This window comes from Hippopotamus amphibius, chromosome 16 (genome assembly GCF_030028045.1).
Source record: "Hippopotamus amphibius kiboko isolate mHipAmp2 chromosome 16, mHipAmp2.hap2, whole genome shotgun sequence".
Lineage (NCBI taxonomy): Eukaryota > Metazoa > Chordata > Mammalia > Artiodactyla > Hippopotamidae > Hippopotamus > Hippopotamus amphibius.
In genome coordinates, this window is record NC_080201.1 from 49,160,274 (window position 1) to 49,175,265 (window position 14,992).

General features: G+C 53.0%; 1 protein-coding gene across 8 annotated transcripts in view; it reads left to right on the top strand.

Annotated features, from left to right (window-relative positions):
* Positions 1–14,992, top strand: part of SIPA1L3 (signal induced proliferation associated 1 like 3) — a 240,434-nt gene that overhangs the window by 212,173 nt on the left and 13,269 nt on the right. For 7 of the 8 annotated variants that reach the window (XM_057711283.1, XM_057711289.1, XM_057711291.1 and 4 more), the window contains 3 exons: positions 1,910–2,131; positions 13,538–13,703; positions 14,549–14,792. In XM_057711283.1, coding sequence (XP_057567266.1) covers positions 1,910–2,131; positions 13,538–13,703; positions 14,549–14,792 — 632 coding nt within the window. The remainder of the gene's footprint in view (positions 1–1,909; positions 2,132–13,537; positions 13,704–14,548; positions 14,793–14,992) is intronic. The other variant, XM_057711288.1, reaches the window with a different exon arrangement.

A 14,992-nucleotide genomic window follows, 5' to 3' on the forward strand; every position in this document is an offset into this window, starting at 1 on the left:
CTTTTCCCCTCCTTTGTGATATTTTTGTCATCTATATGAAATCCATACACGGTATAAACCCAACAGTATAGTGTTGTTATTATTGCCTTATACAGTCTTATGTTTAACTTTAAGGAAGTTAGAGAAAAAATAAGAAAACATAAATCTATAGAGTTTTTAATTCTAATCCACAGATTTGCCATCCTGGACCCTTCATTTCTCTGTATGGACTCAGGTCACCATCTGCAGTCATTTCCTTTCAGCCCAAGCACTAATTTTATTATTTCATAGGCAGGTATGCTAGCAATGAATTCTCTGAGTCTCTGTTTATCTGGGGACACCTTTATTTTGCCTTCACTTGTGAAGGATAGTTTTGCTCTACATAGAAGCCTTGGTTGACAGTTTTTTCCTTTCAGCACTTTGAAAACATCATTCCATTCCATTGTTTCAAATGACAGGTCAACAGCTAATTATATTGCGCTCTTCTGTATGTGATGAATCCTTTTTCCCTTGGTGCTTTCAGGGATTTTATCTCTGTGTTTGACTTTCACCTTTTTTTCTGGATGACGTCTTTGTGTGTATCCTGGTGGGGATTTGTTGAGCTTCTTACACGTATAGGTGAATGTTTTTTGTCCAACTTGAGTTTTCAGCCATTAGCTCTTCAGATCTTTCTTCTGCCCCTTTCTCTCTTCTCCTTCTGAATCTTTCAGTGAGGTACCACTGTGGCAGAACTTGCTTGTTCATTGAGCTGGGCAGGGCGATGGGAGGAGCCTCAGGCCAAAATGTCAGATTCCCTCTCTTACCTGAAGTTGCGTTTTTCAAGCATAAACGATACTTGGATTATTGCACGCCTTTGGTCAGTTTCTAGAGGGCTGAAATGGTTGGTTTTGTCAATTTTGTGCTTTGTGGGGAGAGAACTTGCCAGTATCCTCATTCAGCCATAGTCAAAAGTCCCACCGCTTGATATTGCTAAATTGACCTTCAATAAGGATGTATTACCTTGCATTCCAAGGCCGTTAATTTTCCCATTAAAGACCTCCTACTGGGAGTGGAATTGGAATTTTATTTAAAAGTTGTAAAAGCCGATTCTCCTCCCTGGGGTCAGCAGTTGGGTCCTGGTGAACAGCGTGAGGCTGATTGGAGCATTAATTCCACAGCAATCCAGCATTTGGGATAGCGAGCTGTGGTTTTATATTAGGTCAGCTAGAGTGGTGTCCAACGTGTAGTGATGCTCGAAAACTATTTGAATGAAGAGGCTACGTTATACAAGATATATAACTTATATCTGATACTTAAATACATTTAAAAAAACCACAAATTACAGAACAGTTTATTAGCACGATCCCAGTTATATAGAAACATAATTCTCCTACCCCTCAAAAAAACCTCTCAGGACTTCCTTGGTGGTCCAGTGGTTAAGAATCAGCACTTCCACTGCAGGCGGCATGGTTCGATCCCTGGTTGGGGAACGCAGATCCCACATGCTGCACAGCACGGCCAAAAAAAAAAAGCTCCTGTTTTCTGATTGTATACACTTTTTTGGGTTTTTTGGGGGTTTTTTTTTTTTTTGGTTTTGGGGGGTTTTTTTGGTTTTGGCGGCACCCCCACCTTCAGCTGTGTAGGTTGTGCCCAGGAGACAGGGCATCGGGGAGGAGGGTGGCGCATCCACCCGCAGGAGGTGACTTTTTTAGATTCCCATAGAGGCACCAACTGTGCTAGAAGGGCGTCCTTGGGGTGGGATCGGGGCTATGAAGGCGGCTTTACCTTTTCTCCATGTAGACATCTATGTATTAGAATTTGCCACCGCAGTAAAGTACTTATATATCTCCTGTGTGAATGAACTTTTTGTTTCCCAAGAACAAATGTAAACAGATCAGGTTTTTAAAACACGGGATGGAATTGGTTTATTTCTCTCATTTTCATGTTGCAGTGACATGAGCTCGAGGGCCGGCTACCCCACTCAGGTTCACAAGACGGCCAGCGCAGAGACCCCACGACCCTCACAGCTGGCCCAGCCCAACGCCTTCCAGCTGTCCGCCTCCGTCCCCAAGTCCTTCTTCTCCAAGCAGCCCGTGCGCAACAAGCACCCAACGGGGTGGAAGAGAGCAGACGAGCCCCCGCCAAGGCCACTCCCCTTCACTGACCCAAAGAAGTAAGTGCCTGGACGCCCCATGAGGCACCACCGGAGCCGAGCCTGGGCATCTCGGGGCGGGGAGGAGGGTGCCATCGCGCTCCCTCATTCATCGGGACACCATGCCAGTTTGCACACTGGGAATAGAGCTGCGAACAGGTGGACAGGGATCCCTGCCCTCGGGGTGCTGACATGCTGGCTGGGGAGGCGAAGCAAATAGGGTAGCTAAGAAAGGCACGCAACGGGTCAGATGGTAGCCAGCACGCGTGGCATCTAAATGAAGACTGTTCTAGGCAGAGGGAACAGCTACTGCACAGACCCTGAGGCAGAAGTGTGCTTGGTCTGTGGGAGGAAGGCCAGTGTGGCTGGAACCGTGTGAGCACATGAGGTCAGAGAGGCGATGGGGACAGGCCGTGGAGGGTCTTGTGGGCCCCATGTAAGGGCCATGGGCATCTGCTGTAAGTGAAGGAGGGCTGCAGGAGGGTCTGGAGCAGAGGAGGGACGTGACCTAAATTAGGAGTTCGCAGGGAACTGTGGCTGCGTGTGGGACACAGCCTGCGAGCGGCAGGGAGACCAGGGAGGCACTGCTGTGATGGTCCAGGCAGGAGACGAGGGGCCTGGAGCAGAATGGAGGCCAGAGAGGGACAAGAACCGGGATAGATTCTCTGAAATGGGAGCAGGCAGGCTTTGCTGACAGTTTGGATATGACGTGAGAGAAAGAGGGAGCTTGAAGAAGATCCCAGGTCCTGCAGCCTGAGGATGGGTGGACTCTCCTTAAGCTGAGCTGGGGACTGAGTGGGGAGCGGGCTCAGAGGAGAGCTCGGAGCTCAGTCCTGGACGGGTTACGTTCGTGACTCGCAGAAGACGTGGAAGGAGGCAGTCAGGTAAGGAGCCTGGCGCTCGGGGGAGAGGTCAGGCTGGAGAGGGAAATTTGGGCGTTATCAGCATAAAGGTAGGAGGCTGGAGAGGAGGGGAGGCGTGGGACTCAGCCCGAGACCCCTCCGTGTTCACACAAGGAGGAGCCCAGGGGCGACGACGGTGAGCTGTCAGTGGGACGAGCCTGGGAACTGAGTGTTGGGTTGAGCCTCCTGGAGGTGAGTGGAGGGTGCTGGGAGACAAGGGCAGGGCAGGGTAGGAGGCCGCTGGTGTGGGGCATTTTGCTGTGAAGCGAAAGAGAGAGGAGAGGAGTGGTCAGTTAACAAGGGGTTTTAGTGTTTTTAAGTTAGAACATGATGGTACCGAACGTTTGTTGAGTGCTTGCTGTGTGCCAGTCTCAGTCCTGAGCTCTCGTCCGTGAATAGTCACTGAATCCTCCTCAACAGCAGCTCTGAGAGGTGGACCTGTTATCTGCCCGGTTTTACTGATGAGGCACCTGAGGCCCAGAGGCTCAGAGCTGGGAAGGAACGGAGCTTAGATCAGAGCCTAGGGAGCTCGGTCCAAGGCTCCTCTTCAGTTGGGTGTGGGGGCGGGGGGAGGGGTCCTGCCCCACTCTGTCGTGTTCTCTGTAATGTCCTCTTCCACGACCTGGAGGGGGCCATTCAGAGGTGTGATGACACAGAGCTCATAAGGAGAGACATGTCAGGAGACAGAACGGGATCCCTGGAGATGTGGGCAGGTGAGCAAGCTGAGAATGCAGCTCGTGCGCCTCACTGACAGCCAGGGGCGCATTCGGAGAACTAGATTTGGATCCTCCGCTCCCCTGACTGAAACCTCCAGTGGCTTGCCCCGCTCCCAGGGTGAATGATCAACGCTCACATGTACAGAGCACATATATCGTACCAGGGTGCACGGTGTGCTTTGCCCAGACTGCCACCTGCACCCTGGGTGACCCACTCTGTCACCCCTCTGCCCTTATCTCCTCCCGCTCCCCGCTGAGCTCACGCCACTCCAGGCCTCTTCCTGCTCCTCAGATTTGCCGAGTACAGGCCGACCTCAGGGCCTTTGCACTGGCTCTCTCCAGTCCCTGGAACACTCTTCTCCCACCTCTTATGGCTGGCTTGGGGGCAGGCTTAATCCAATGCCACCTCCTCAGATGCGCCTTCCCAGCCTTCCATAGCCCTTGCTGTCATTCTGTCACTGCTCTCTGTTCCACTGTTTGTTTCTCCCACGGGAAAGCAGGTGACTCTGTCTTAGGCACGAGACACTTGTAGCCACCTGGCACTGTGCGGGTGCTCCATCAGAGAATGGAATGTGTGAGCCTCACATCCTGCTTCATTCTCACTGTAACCCCGTAAAATACGGTCAGGACCCCACTTTTCAGGTTGGCAGAGGGTCGGGCCCAGCTGACCCCACCGTGCTTCTCCACGAGGGCAGCTGCTCTGGCCTTCCCCGGCGTGCGTGGTGTTCCTTCTGCCCGCGTTCCCCCAGCCCCACCTGGCTCACTCCTGCCCGTCTGTAGTTTGCTAGGGCTGCCCTAACAAAGTACCACAGACTGAGTGACTCAACCACAGAAATGTATTTTCTCAGAGTTCTGGAGGCTGGCAGTCAGTCATAGTGTCGGCGGGGTTGGATCCCTCTGCGGGTTGGGAGGAAAGCTCTGTTCCACGCTCCTCTCCCAGCTTCCGGTTGATTTGCCAGCAGTCTGTGGGATTTCTTGGCGTGTAGATGCATCACCCCAGTCTCTGCCTTCATCTTCACGTGGCCTTCTCCCTGTGTGCGTGTCTCTGTGTCCACATTTCCCCTTTTTACAAAGACACCAGACATTAGATTAGGGTCCATCCTAATTGCCTCATTTTACCTTGATGACCTTGTAAAGACCCTATTTCCAAGTCAGGTCACATTCTGAGATACGAGGGCTTGGGACCTCTACATATCTTTCGGAGGAGACCCATAACACCGCCCCTCAGGTCTCAACAGAGGCATGTCATCCTCGGAGAAGCTCTCCCAACCCCCACACCAGGCTCCTCCCTCCCACTGACCCCACACTTCTTTCCTTCCTCAGCCTCTGTCCCAGGGCACAAGGCAGTCGTTTCCTAGAGACTTGCTTCCTCTCTGTTGGCCCACTGGACTGTGGGTTCTTAGAGAGCGGAGACACCTGAGCCTCACCCAGGGCCCAGTACATAGTAGGCGCTCAGAAAATATACCTGGATGTGTGACAGCAGCACTCCTTTTCCCAACATAAGATCCAAAGAAAGCTTTTCACGTATGTATGTATGTTGTGTAAACATATGTAAACTAAATATATAAAGTACCGGGGGACACAAACTAGTTTGATGGTTTCTTATATTTACTAATATAGTTACAGATACATTTTTTAGAATCACATGCATAAGATAATATGTTCATTTAGAATTAATGCTTTTGTCCACACACTCGCATTTTGGAAAGCTCTTTTATTCAAACTCTCCCTGAGCATTTTGGAGATAATGTCTTTGTCATTGTTAGAGACACTTCTGAGTCACCTAACCTAGTTTTCCAGAAAACACTGTCTTTACTTCCAGCTAAATTATTTGAGGCTAAGCGTGTTTGTTTGTTTGTTTGTTTAAATCTGTGTATAATTATGTTGCTGAAATTTCATCCCAAGGCACAAGAACTTATTTGCATAACTTATTTACCTACGTTTACTGATACCTCCCCTGCCAAGTAGTGTCGTAAGCACGTTAACTCCTTTAATCTTCACTACGGAACAGTGAGGTGTAGGTACTTTGAGTGCCATTTTCCAGATGAGAAAAATTGAGATGCAGAATGGTTAAGTCACTTGCCCCAGCTCACTCGGTTAGTTGAGATTAATCACTGCAAACGTCATGGTTGTTGGTTTTGTAATTTGTCCCCACAAGGTCACCACATGTTATGAGCTTATCCCCAAAGGAGTAATTACCAAATCTACCTCCTTTCTCATTGATTGTGGTCAGTGACCTGTAACACATCCCCAGAGGGGTGATAAATGCTGCGGCCTTTCAGCCAGGCTGCTTGGCTAGGGCTGTACAGACCCGGCCCCGCTGATCCTCCCCGGCGACCCCACCTCCAGAGGAGGAGACTGAGGCATGGTCAGAAGTGGGAGAGACTCGGGGAAGACCCGCATCCAAGACAGTGACTCGCGGTGTCTGAGGACGGACTTCTTGGATTTGGGCACGTGCTCCCCTTTAGAAAGACGGAGTGAACTGGTGAGGGGTGGCGGCTCTGTACGCCAGGGGCACCGAGAGCACGTGCCGCGGAAGGTCCCTGGCACTCGGCCCCTCTGCCGCAGGCCCTGGTCGGCTCCGTGGGACGGCGCAGCGGCTCTGCTCAGGAGATGGCCGGGCGGCCCTGTTCCCACCGCCGACACTGAGTTTACAGGCCTGCCTTCTCCCAGCCAGGAGAGGAGCAGAACGGCGTGGGGGTCGGGGCGGGACTCCCTCATGAGCTGCGTGCCCCCTCCGTAAGCCCTCAGTCTTCCTCTCTTTAACCTGGTGCGACCGTCCTCCCTGCCTCCCGGTTGTGCGGATTTCCTGAATCACCCCATGTGAGGACGCCAGCGCCGAGGTTGAGCTGTGCAGGGCTTTTAGCAGGTGAGGGGACGACTAGGCCGATGGGCTGCCAGGCTGGAGCCCGCGGGGCAGGGGGCAGAACCAGCGGCCCTGCCCCCTCCGCCGTCCCGGGCACCTCCTCCCCGCCAGGCTGGTCTCAGCCCAACTGGGAGACTGGTGTGTCGCGGCCCTGCTGGCGCCTGTCCCTGCAGGCAGGGCCCAGGGAGGAGGCGCCCCTAGGGAACAGCCTGTTTGTTGCCTTAAGGTGGAGCAGTGGGGGCGGGGGGGCAACCCTAGGTCACGCCTGAGGACCCAGGCCCCAAATGTCCTCCATCCATAGGAAGGGCGGCCCTGCCTCCTGTAGGGCCCCTGAGGGGAGGAGATGAAATAACACGTGCGCAGGGCAGCCCGGGCCTGGGAGAGAGTGAGCGCTCCGGAGGTGAGCTTTGCTGCTGCCACCGTTACTACCACTGCTGTCGAGAGCAGTCCCCCGCGTCAAGCCCGCAACCCCACTCCGCTGTCACCGTTTCAGAACAGTGCTCTGGGAGCATCCGTGCTCCTGCCGGTAGAGCAAGGTGATGGAGGTGATGGCCGGGAGGAAGGAATGTAGCCCTGTAAGAGGCACCGGCCCCAGGCTGGGGCCCCACATCCCCCAGAGCCGCCATCACCACCTTCCATGCACGCGGAGCACTGCATTCACCAGGCAGATGTGGGTTCCGAGTGTCCTCAGCTCACTGTGCCACAGTCCCCCAGCCTCAAAAGGGGAAGACAGGAGCGCCTACCTCCTGGAGGTGGCATGAGGATGCAGTGAGGCGTAGGGAAGTGCCGGTCTGGGCGGACAGGCATCTAGCGATTGACACCTAGCCTTCAGGCTCCCTCCTTCCTTGAGTTTAGGGGTCCTGGTCCAGCTCAGTGCAGCCACGGAAGGAACAGCATCCCCACCCCACGCCAGGGTTCTCCCGCACTCCCACAGGCCTCTCCCAGCCGTCCTTCCAGGAAAATCCGTCTGCTGCCTGAGATGCAGACCTGGTGAGTATCCTTGCCAGCGAGGTTGGCAGAACCCCCAGCTCAGGCAGGCCACGTGCTAATTAGCTTAATTAACCCAGCCCCGAGGGACCCGCCCCAGTTGGAGGCCAGAGCTCCTAGTCAGCTGGGATCGGGCCCAGCCAGGTCGGAGCCATTGGTCGCCTTCCACTGCTGGCCCTCCTGTCACAGGAAGAAGTTGCTCTTGTCCAGGTCCCAACTGCAGAGCCTTCCTGGTAATTCTTCTGTCTTCCTTTTTCTTTTCTAATGTGAGTGGTTTAATTTCACAGTGTGGCAAATGCAAGTTCAGACAACACAGGCAAATTAGAGACTCTGTTCAGTGCTGTCAGTCAGAACCTTGAGAGAGGGTACCTCCTCCTGGCTGTTTTCTTCATGTGTGTTTTAGAAGGTAAAACAGGCACAGGATAAAAAACAAACGAGTACGGGCGGGTTTGTGGTGAAAAGCAGGCCTCTCTCCCTGCCCTGGCCCCCAGCCATCCAGCTCCCCTCCCCAGAAGCAACCATTGTTTCATTCCTTCTGCATCCTTACAGAAACATTCCGAACATGACTGAGCACGTGATTGTGTGTGCTTCCCTCGCGCCCCGTTTTATTATCCATGTGGTCACCTCCTGTCCGTGCTCCAGCCTTTGTCACTTGCTCTTTTCTCAGCTTGGCGACAGTTCCGTATTAGCACATAGAAGGTGATCTCACTCTTTTTAGCAGTCAGAGAATAGTCCATTTTCTCCTCAGAGGTCATTAGGTTTAAACATTTATGGAGACCAGAGATCTTGAGAAGAAGGAAAAAGATCAGAGGACACAAAAGCTGGTTTGGTTTTTTGTTTGTTTGTTTTTAACCTGGAATTAATGCCATTTTAAATTATTGCTTAGAATTTTCAATTTGGAAAATACATTGGAAAATTCTTCCAGAAGAAAGAGAATAGGGCAAAGATGATCGATTTGACTCTCCAAACTGAATTTCAATATGCTTTTTCTCTTTTGACGTGTCACAGCAGCCCACTAACGGTGTCAGGCCATGTGGAACCTGCAGTGGATTAGATAGGTATGGAGTTGAGAGTCAGGGGAGAAGGTTTTAGCAGAATTTCTTCGAGGGAGACAGCCTTCTGCTGTAGAATTAGGAGTGCCCCACTAGAGTCCTGGGGGTCCTGGGAGCTAAGAAGGCAGTTTTAACAAATGAACCCAAACAGAGCAGGGAAGGAATACTCGTGTTCTTTTGGCTTGACTTTTTAAAAGTATAGACAGTAAAATATCTCTATACTTTTTCCTGTTTTATAAAAGTCATTTAAGCTTGTTTGAAAAGGAAGGGAGAGAGTAAGGAAGTTTGGAAGGAGGAAGAAAATGGGTAGGGAGGTTGGCTGGTTGGTTGGAAGGAAGGTTGGTTCCCTGTGCTACACATTTATTTTTTTTTTAAGAACTTTTATTGAGATATAAGTCACATACAGTAAACTACATATATTTAAAGTGTACAATTTGATATTTTATTCTTATTAGTAATGTATATATGGCAGTCCCAGTCTTCCAGTTCATCCCACCCCAACCCCCACCCTGCTTTCCCCTCTTGGTGTCCATATGTTCTCTATGTCCGTGTCTCTCTTTCTGCCTTGCAAACTGGTGGATCTGTACCATTTTTCTAGATTCCACACCTATGCGTTAATATACTATATTTGTTTTTCTCTTTCTGACTTATTTCACTCTGTATGACAGTCTCTAGGTCCAGCCATGTCTCTACAAATGTCCCAATTTTGTTCCTTTTTATGGCTGAGTAATATTCCATTGTATATGTGTACCACATCTTCTCTACCCGTTCCTCTGTTGATGCACATTTAGGTTGCTTCCATGACCTGGCTATTGTAAATAGGGCTGTGCTACACATTTAACAAGTAATTTGGAGTGCCTGCAGTGTGGCAGGCCTTGTTCCCAACACTGGATACGGAATACAGAAGGCTGCGGGTGCTGTGGGGGGAGTGAGACCACAAACACAAGCACCCAGGACACATCATCGTGAGACGGACACAGTGACGAAGTAGCACAGGAATGTGTGACGGAGCTCACCTGGGCCGGGAGGGAGCACCAGAACGTCGAGTGGTCAGGGGAGGCCTCTCTGAGGAGGTGACATGTGAGCCAGGCTGGATGGATGAAAAGCTGCCGTTCAAGGGGAATGCTGGGGAGCACACTCCAGGCAGACAGAACATCCAGTGCAAAGGCCCTGAAGCAGGAACGTGCCTGGCATGTTTAAAGCACCCTGGGGAGCCTGTGTGGGAGGAGATGAGGGCTGAGGTGGGGCAGCTCGTGGGCTGTGGTGAGGAACAGTTTTATTTATTTATTTATTTATTTTACATTCATTGTACAAATCTTGTTATATCGTGTTATGCTACGTGTAAAACTATTGTTTTAATTAATTTATTTTTATTTATTGGCTGTATTGGGTCTTCTTTGCTGTGTGCAGGCTATCTGTAGTTGCAGAGAGAGGGGGCTACTCTTCGTTGCGGTGCTAGGGCTTCTCATTTCAGTGGCTTCTCTTGTTGCAGAGCAGTCTCTACGTGCACAGGCTTCAGTAGTTGTGGCATGTGGGCTCAATAGTTGTGGCTTGTGGGCTGTAGAGCACAGGCTCAGTAGTTGTGGCACATGGGCTTAGTTACTCCGTGGCATGTGGGATCTTCCCAGCCCAGGGATTGAACCCATGTCCCCTGCATTGGCAGGTGGATTCTTAACCACTGTACTACCAGGAAAGCCCGAGGAACATTTTTAGAAAGTGAATCCCCCACCTATCCACCTTTGGAGCTGAGACTTTGGTAAACTTCAGTATACCAAGCTAAGCTGTGTGTGAGATTTGTTTTCTAAAAATGATTTCACACCATACATACCTCTTCTTTATTCCCATGACATATATGGGTGAACCTCTTGCCATGTCATGTGGACCAACTCCACCACTTCTCTTCAGCAGCTAGATGGGTTTTTTTGTGTTTGTTTTTTTTTTTAATTTTTGACTGTGTTGGGTCTTCATTGCTGGGCTTTCTCTAGTTGTGGCAAGCAGGGCTACTCTTTGTTGCGGTGCGCGGGCTTCTCAGTGTGGTAGCTTCTCTTGTTGCGGAGCGCGGGTTCTAGGTGCGTGGGCTTCAGTAGTTGTGGCGCACAGGCTCAGTAGTTGTGCAGAGGCTTATCTGCTTCGAGGCATGTGGGATCCTCCTGGACCAGGGATCGAACCCGTGTCCCCTGCATTGGTAGGAGGATTCTTAACTACTATGCCACCAGGGAAGTCCTGGATGGTATTATTCTGTGGTGCCACTGTCCCTCAGTGGGACCTCGTCCTTCCCCTGCTGGCCGGTTCTGTTGCACGGTAAAGGGCACACTCCCAGATGTAGAACTCCTAGGGTGGAGAGAGTGCACATTTCAGAGTTTTCAGCAGGTCATTTTACACCCCTCCCAGAGGGGCGCCTCGGGGACAGTGCCTCTTTGCTGTGGATGAGCTGGAGGGCCGGCCTGCTTCCTCACCAGGTTGACGGGCTCCGGCGTGCCCTGTGCTGAGTCACACACTCCCCTTGTGCAGGGAATTCTGGGAAATGGCAAAATCAAAAGGGAAGAGGGAGGGGTGAATCCCCTTCCAGCTCCCAAGGGAGCAACGTATACTCTGGGGTGTGTGCGTCTCGTTCTCTCTTTTTGTCTCTTTCTGTTTCTCTCTTTTGGATAGAAAGCTTTTTGTTTGCCCAAAGAGCGTACTTCCCTAATAATGACAGAGCCAGAATTACCCTAGACCTGGAATTCTCATTTGAGAAGAAATACAACCTGACAAGAAAAAAACTTAACACCCTCTCTTCCTTCCTTTGTTAAAATCCCAAGGCTGGCAGCTGAGAAAATGAGAAAAAACATAGACTTCGATACCCTCAGGAGCCCAAGATACCTTATTTCTTCCTGGGTTCAAAGACTCTTTTTCTTTCTTGAGTTACAAAATGATGAAGTCTAGGTGTCAGTTCTTTTTAAACTAGTTTTTATTATTGTTATAACACATGATTATAGAAAAATAAATTCAGACAGTTCAGGAGGTTGTGGGTATCCGATGAAAAGTAAAAGTCTCATTTTTCCACCTCCTAGTAAGACCTACTTCCCATAGGTAATTATTGTTCACAGTTTCTTTCAGAATTTTTTTCCGCATATAAAAGCATATTATTAAACCAAATGTGACTGTGTTCCACATACCGTTTATCGTTCATATGCCATCTCTATGATATAAACATGACAGCCAAGCACGGTGGTGACACCTGTGGGCTCTGCAGCCTGGTGACCTTGGCTGGAATCCTGACTCCTCCACTCACAGGCTGCATGACTTTGGACACTTATTGTATCTCTCTGTGCCTCAGTTTCCCACCTGTAAAATGGAGATGCTAGTAATAGTGGCTGCCGGAGAGCTGCTGCGCAGATTTCACAGGTTAGCACACATGGAGCCCTCGGGCTGGTGGAGAGTGCCTGGTGCTGTGCTACTTTCAGCTGCCATTATTTCTTTCCTGGGGAGTGGCAGCACCTCAGGTGAGGGATCTAGTTTTCACTGGGGAAGTAAAACCTGATCCCAAAGGCTGGGCCAAAATCAGAAGGCAAGAGGAGATCTCAGCGCAAGTCCCAGGAGTGGAGCACACAGCGCCCCCAGGAGCCAGCTTTGGCCAGGAGAGGGCCAGGGAGCCGGGAACGGCGGCCTGCGGAGCCGGCAGAGGGGGTCAGGAGCAGCGGGAGAGGATTGTGTGCAGCTCAGGGTGCCAGGCAGCCTCAGGTGAAGAGTTAATATAGAGCAGTTCTCATTTCCCCAGCATCCGCTCTGTGAGGTGCCAGCCAAGCCCTTTACAGCAGACCCCAAAATGCTGTGAGGTCAGCATGTTTTCCAGATGAGCAAACCATGGATCAGAGAGGCGAGGTGACCTGCCCAGGGTCCCGCAGCAGGAATAGGTGCAGGCACCTCATCTCTGGATCCTCCCAGCCACCCTGTGATGCGTGAGCTGTCTTACCCCATGAGGAACCCAAAGTTAGGGAGATCTGGCGCCAGGCCGTGGAGCACCCAGGCCAGGAGACTGCTGCCTTTGGCCCTGCACTTGCCCAAAGGGACCGGTCCCCTCGGGGGATTCTCCCTCTGTGGGACCCCACCCCTCTTCTGTGGCTGGAATCGCTGGTCCAGGCCACCCCTGTCTCCCACCTGAACAACCGCAGGAGCTTCCTCACTGTCTCCCTGCTTCCATGAGGGTCACTTTTCTGTCTGGGACTCTTCTAAAATACAAATCAGGACTTAGCACTAAGCAGATAAGACGCTCCCCAGATGCAATCCCAAGTCCCCTCCGTGGCTCCTAAGTTCCAGAGCATCTGTGCCAGCCGCTCCCAGGCCTCGCCTCCTCCCCCTCACCTGCTCTCCACGCCACTCCGTAAACTCACCAAGCTTGTTCCCACCTCACAGCCCAATACTTGCTGTTCCCTCTGCCTGGCATCCTCTTCTACCAGCTGGATTCCTGCCTCCCTCCCTCCAAGTTTCTGCTCAGACGTCATCCCCTCAGAAAAGCCAGTCTCCATCCCCAGCCATCCCTTTCCATTTTCCCGGCTTTACTTCTCTTCAGAATACCTCTCTCTGCCTCACGTTATGGGGTCTCTCTCTCTGTTCATTTACTCATTGTCAGTCTCTCTGGCTGGAGTCAGCGCCACGCTCACTGCTGTGTGCTCCTCCCTCCCCCTGCCGCCCCCCATCCAGAACGTGCATGGCGCAGAGTAGGTTCCCAGGAAACGTCAGTGAGAGGGGCAAGTGCAGAGAATAAACCAAGGCTCTCCTCTGTCCCACTTCCACCATGTGATGTGGAGACGCTGCGGTCACTCGCCCAGGGGCGGGCGGCCTCGCTGGGTCAGGACGGCTTTGAGAAGTAGCTTGAGCCTCCCGAGACCCCTCTGACCCTGACCGTGACCCTCTCTTTCCAGGCAGGTGGACGGCAACACGAAAAACGTCTTCGGGCAGCCGCGGTTGAGGGCCTCCCTCCGAGACCTCCGCTCCCCACGGAAGAACTACAAGTCCACCATCGAGGACGACCTGAAGAAACTCATCATCATGGACAACCTGGCGCCCGAGCAGGAGAGAGACGCCGGAGTACGTAGGGGCGGCCTCGGCTCGCGCACGCACGCACGCGCGCGCACACACACACGGAATAAGACAGGCCGTGGTGGCGACAGCTCGCTGCACTCACTCCAGCCCCTTCCTGCCCAGCTGCCGGCCGGTTTGCGTGTGGGGGGCTCCCCAGCCAGGAGTCAGGACGTCGCGTTGGGCAGGGACAGAGTCAGCGTGCGCCAGCCTCGCCTACCTCCAGCGACTGGCAAGTGATGCTCTAATTGGCTCTCACGTCCTTCTCGTGGAGCCCAGGGTGGAAGCAGCCCCCACCCACCCAGACCACAGGACCAGGAGTGGAGGAGCGGGGCCCAGGGGGCACTCAGGTTCTTGTGACCCAAGGGTGGGGGAGGCCAAAACAGCAGGTGTTCTCAGTCCCACATGCCCCCTGCTCCCCTTCCCTCTTGTCCCTGCCTCCCCCTGGTTGGCCATGTGCTCAGGCAGGCACTCTCTCGTGGGGACCTGGGTGGCCGAAGTCTCCCCAGTGTTCTCTCCCACCAGCCTGAGCTCTGGGGGAAGCCAGCCCTGTCCCATGTGGTCCCCACCAGTGACTGGCTCTCACGCTCCAGCTCGGGTCACTCTGCCTTCCTTGACCTCACCTGGAGCTGGAGGGTGGGGTCAGCCCTCCAGAACCAGGTGGGACGCAGAGCGGGGGGAGGAGGAATCCCCAGGGGAACATTGAGGTACACTGAGCAGAAAGGGGGCAGAAACGGATGCTGGATGGGTAAGGACCGCAGACGTCCAGGGAGGGAAGAAGCCTCTGAGGACGGCGACCCTGGGCCTGGCCATGACCACGCCCGGCGTCGCGCCTCCCACCCCTGTCTCGGCAGCAGTCGCCCCAGAAGAGCCTGCAGCGGACGCTGTCGGACGAGAGCTTGTGCAGTGGGCGTCGGGAGCCCAGCTTTGCCAACCCTGCCAGCCTGGAGCCGGGCCTGCCCAGCGACGTGCTCTTCACCAGCACCTGCGCCTTCCCCTCCAGCACGCTGCCCGCCCGCCGCCAGCACCAGCACCCCCACCCGCCCGGCGGCCCCGGCACCATCCCTGCCACCAGCAACAGCTTCCCGGAGAAGAAATGTGAGCCCGGACACCCTGGGGCCGATTGGGAGGGATGGGGTGTGGGAAGCAGGGGACACGAGCACAGGGATCATCTGGAGGTCAAAGGCTGGGGGTCGTCAGGGTCAGAGTCAGCTGAGGGAGGGAACCGGAGTGCACGGGAGCCTCAGGGAGCCCCGACGGTTGAGCACTGGGTGTCACCCACAGAACAAGAGGTTGTT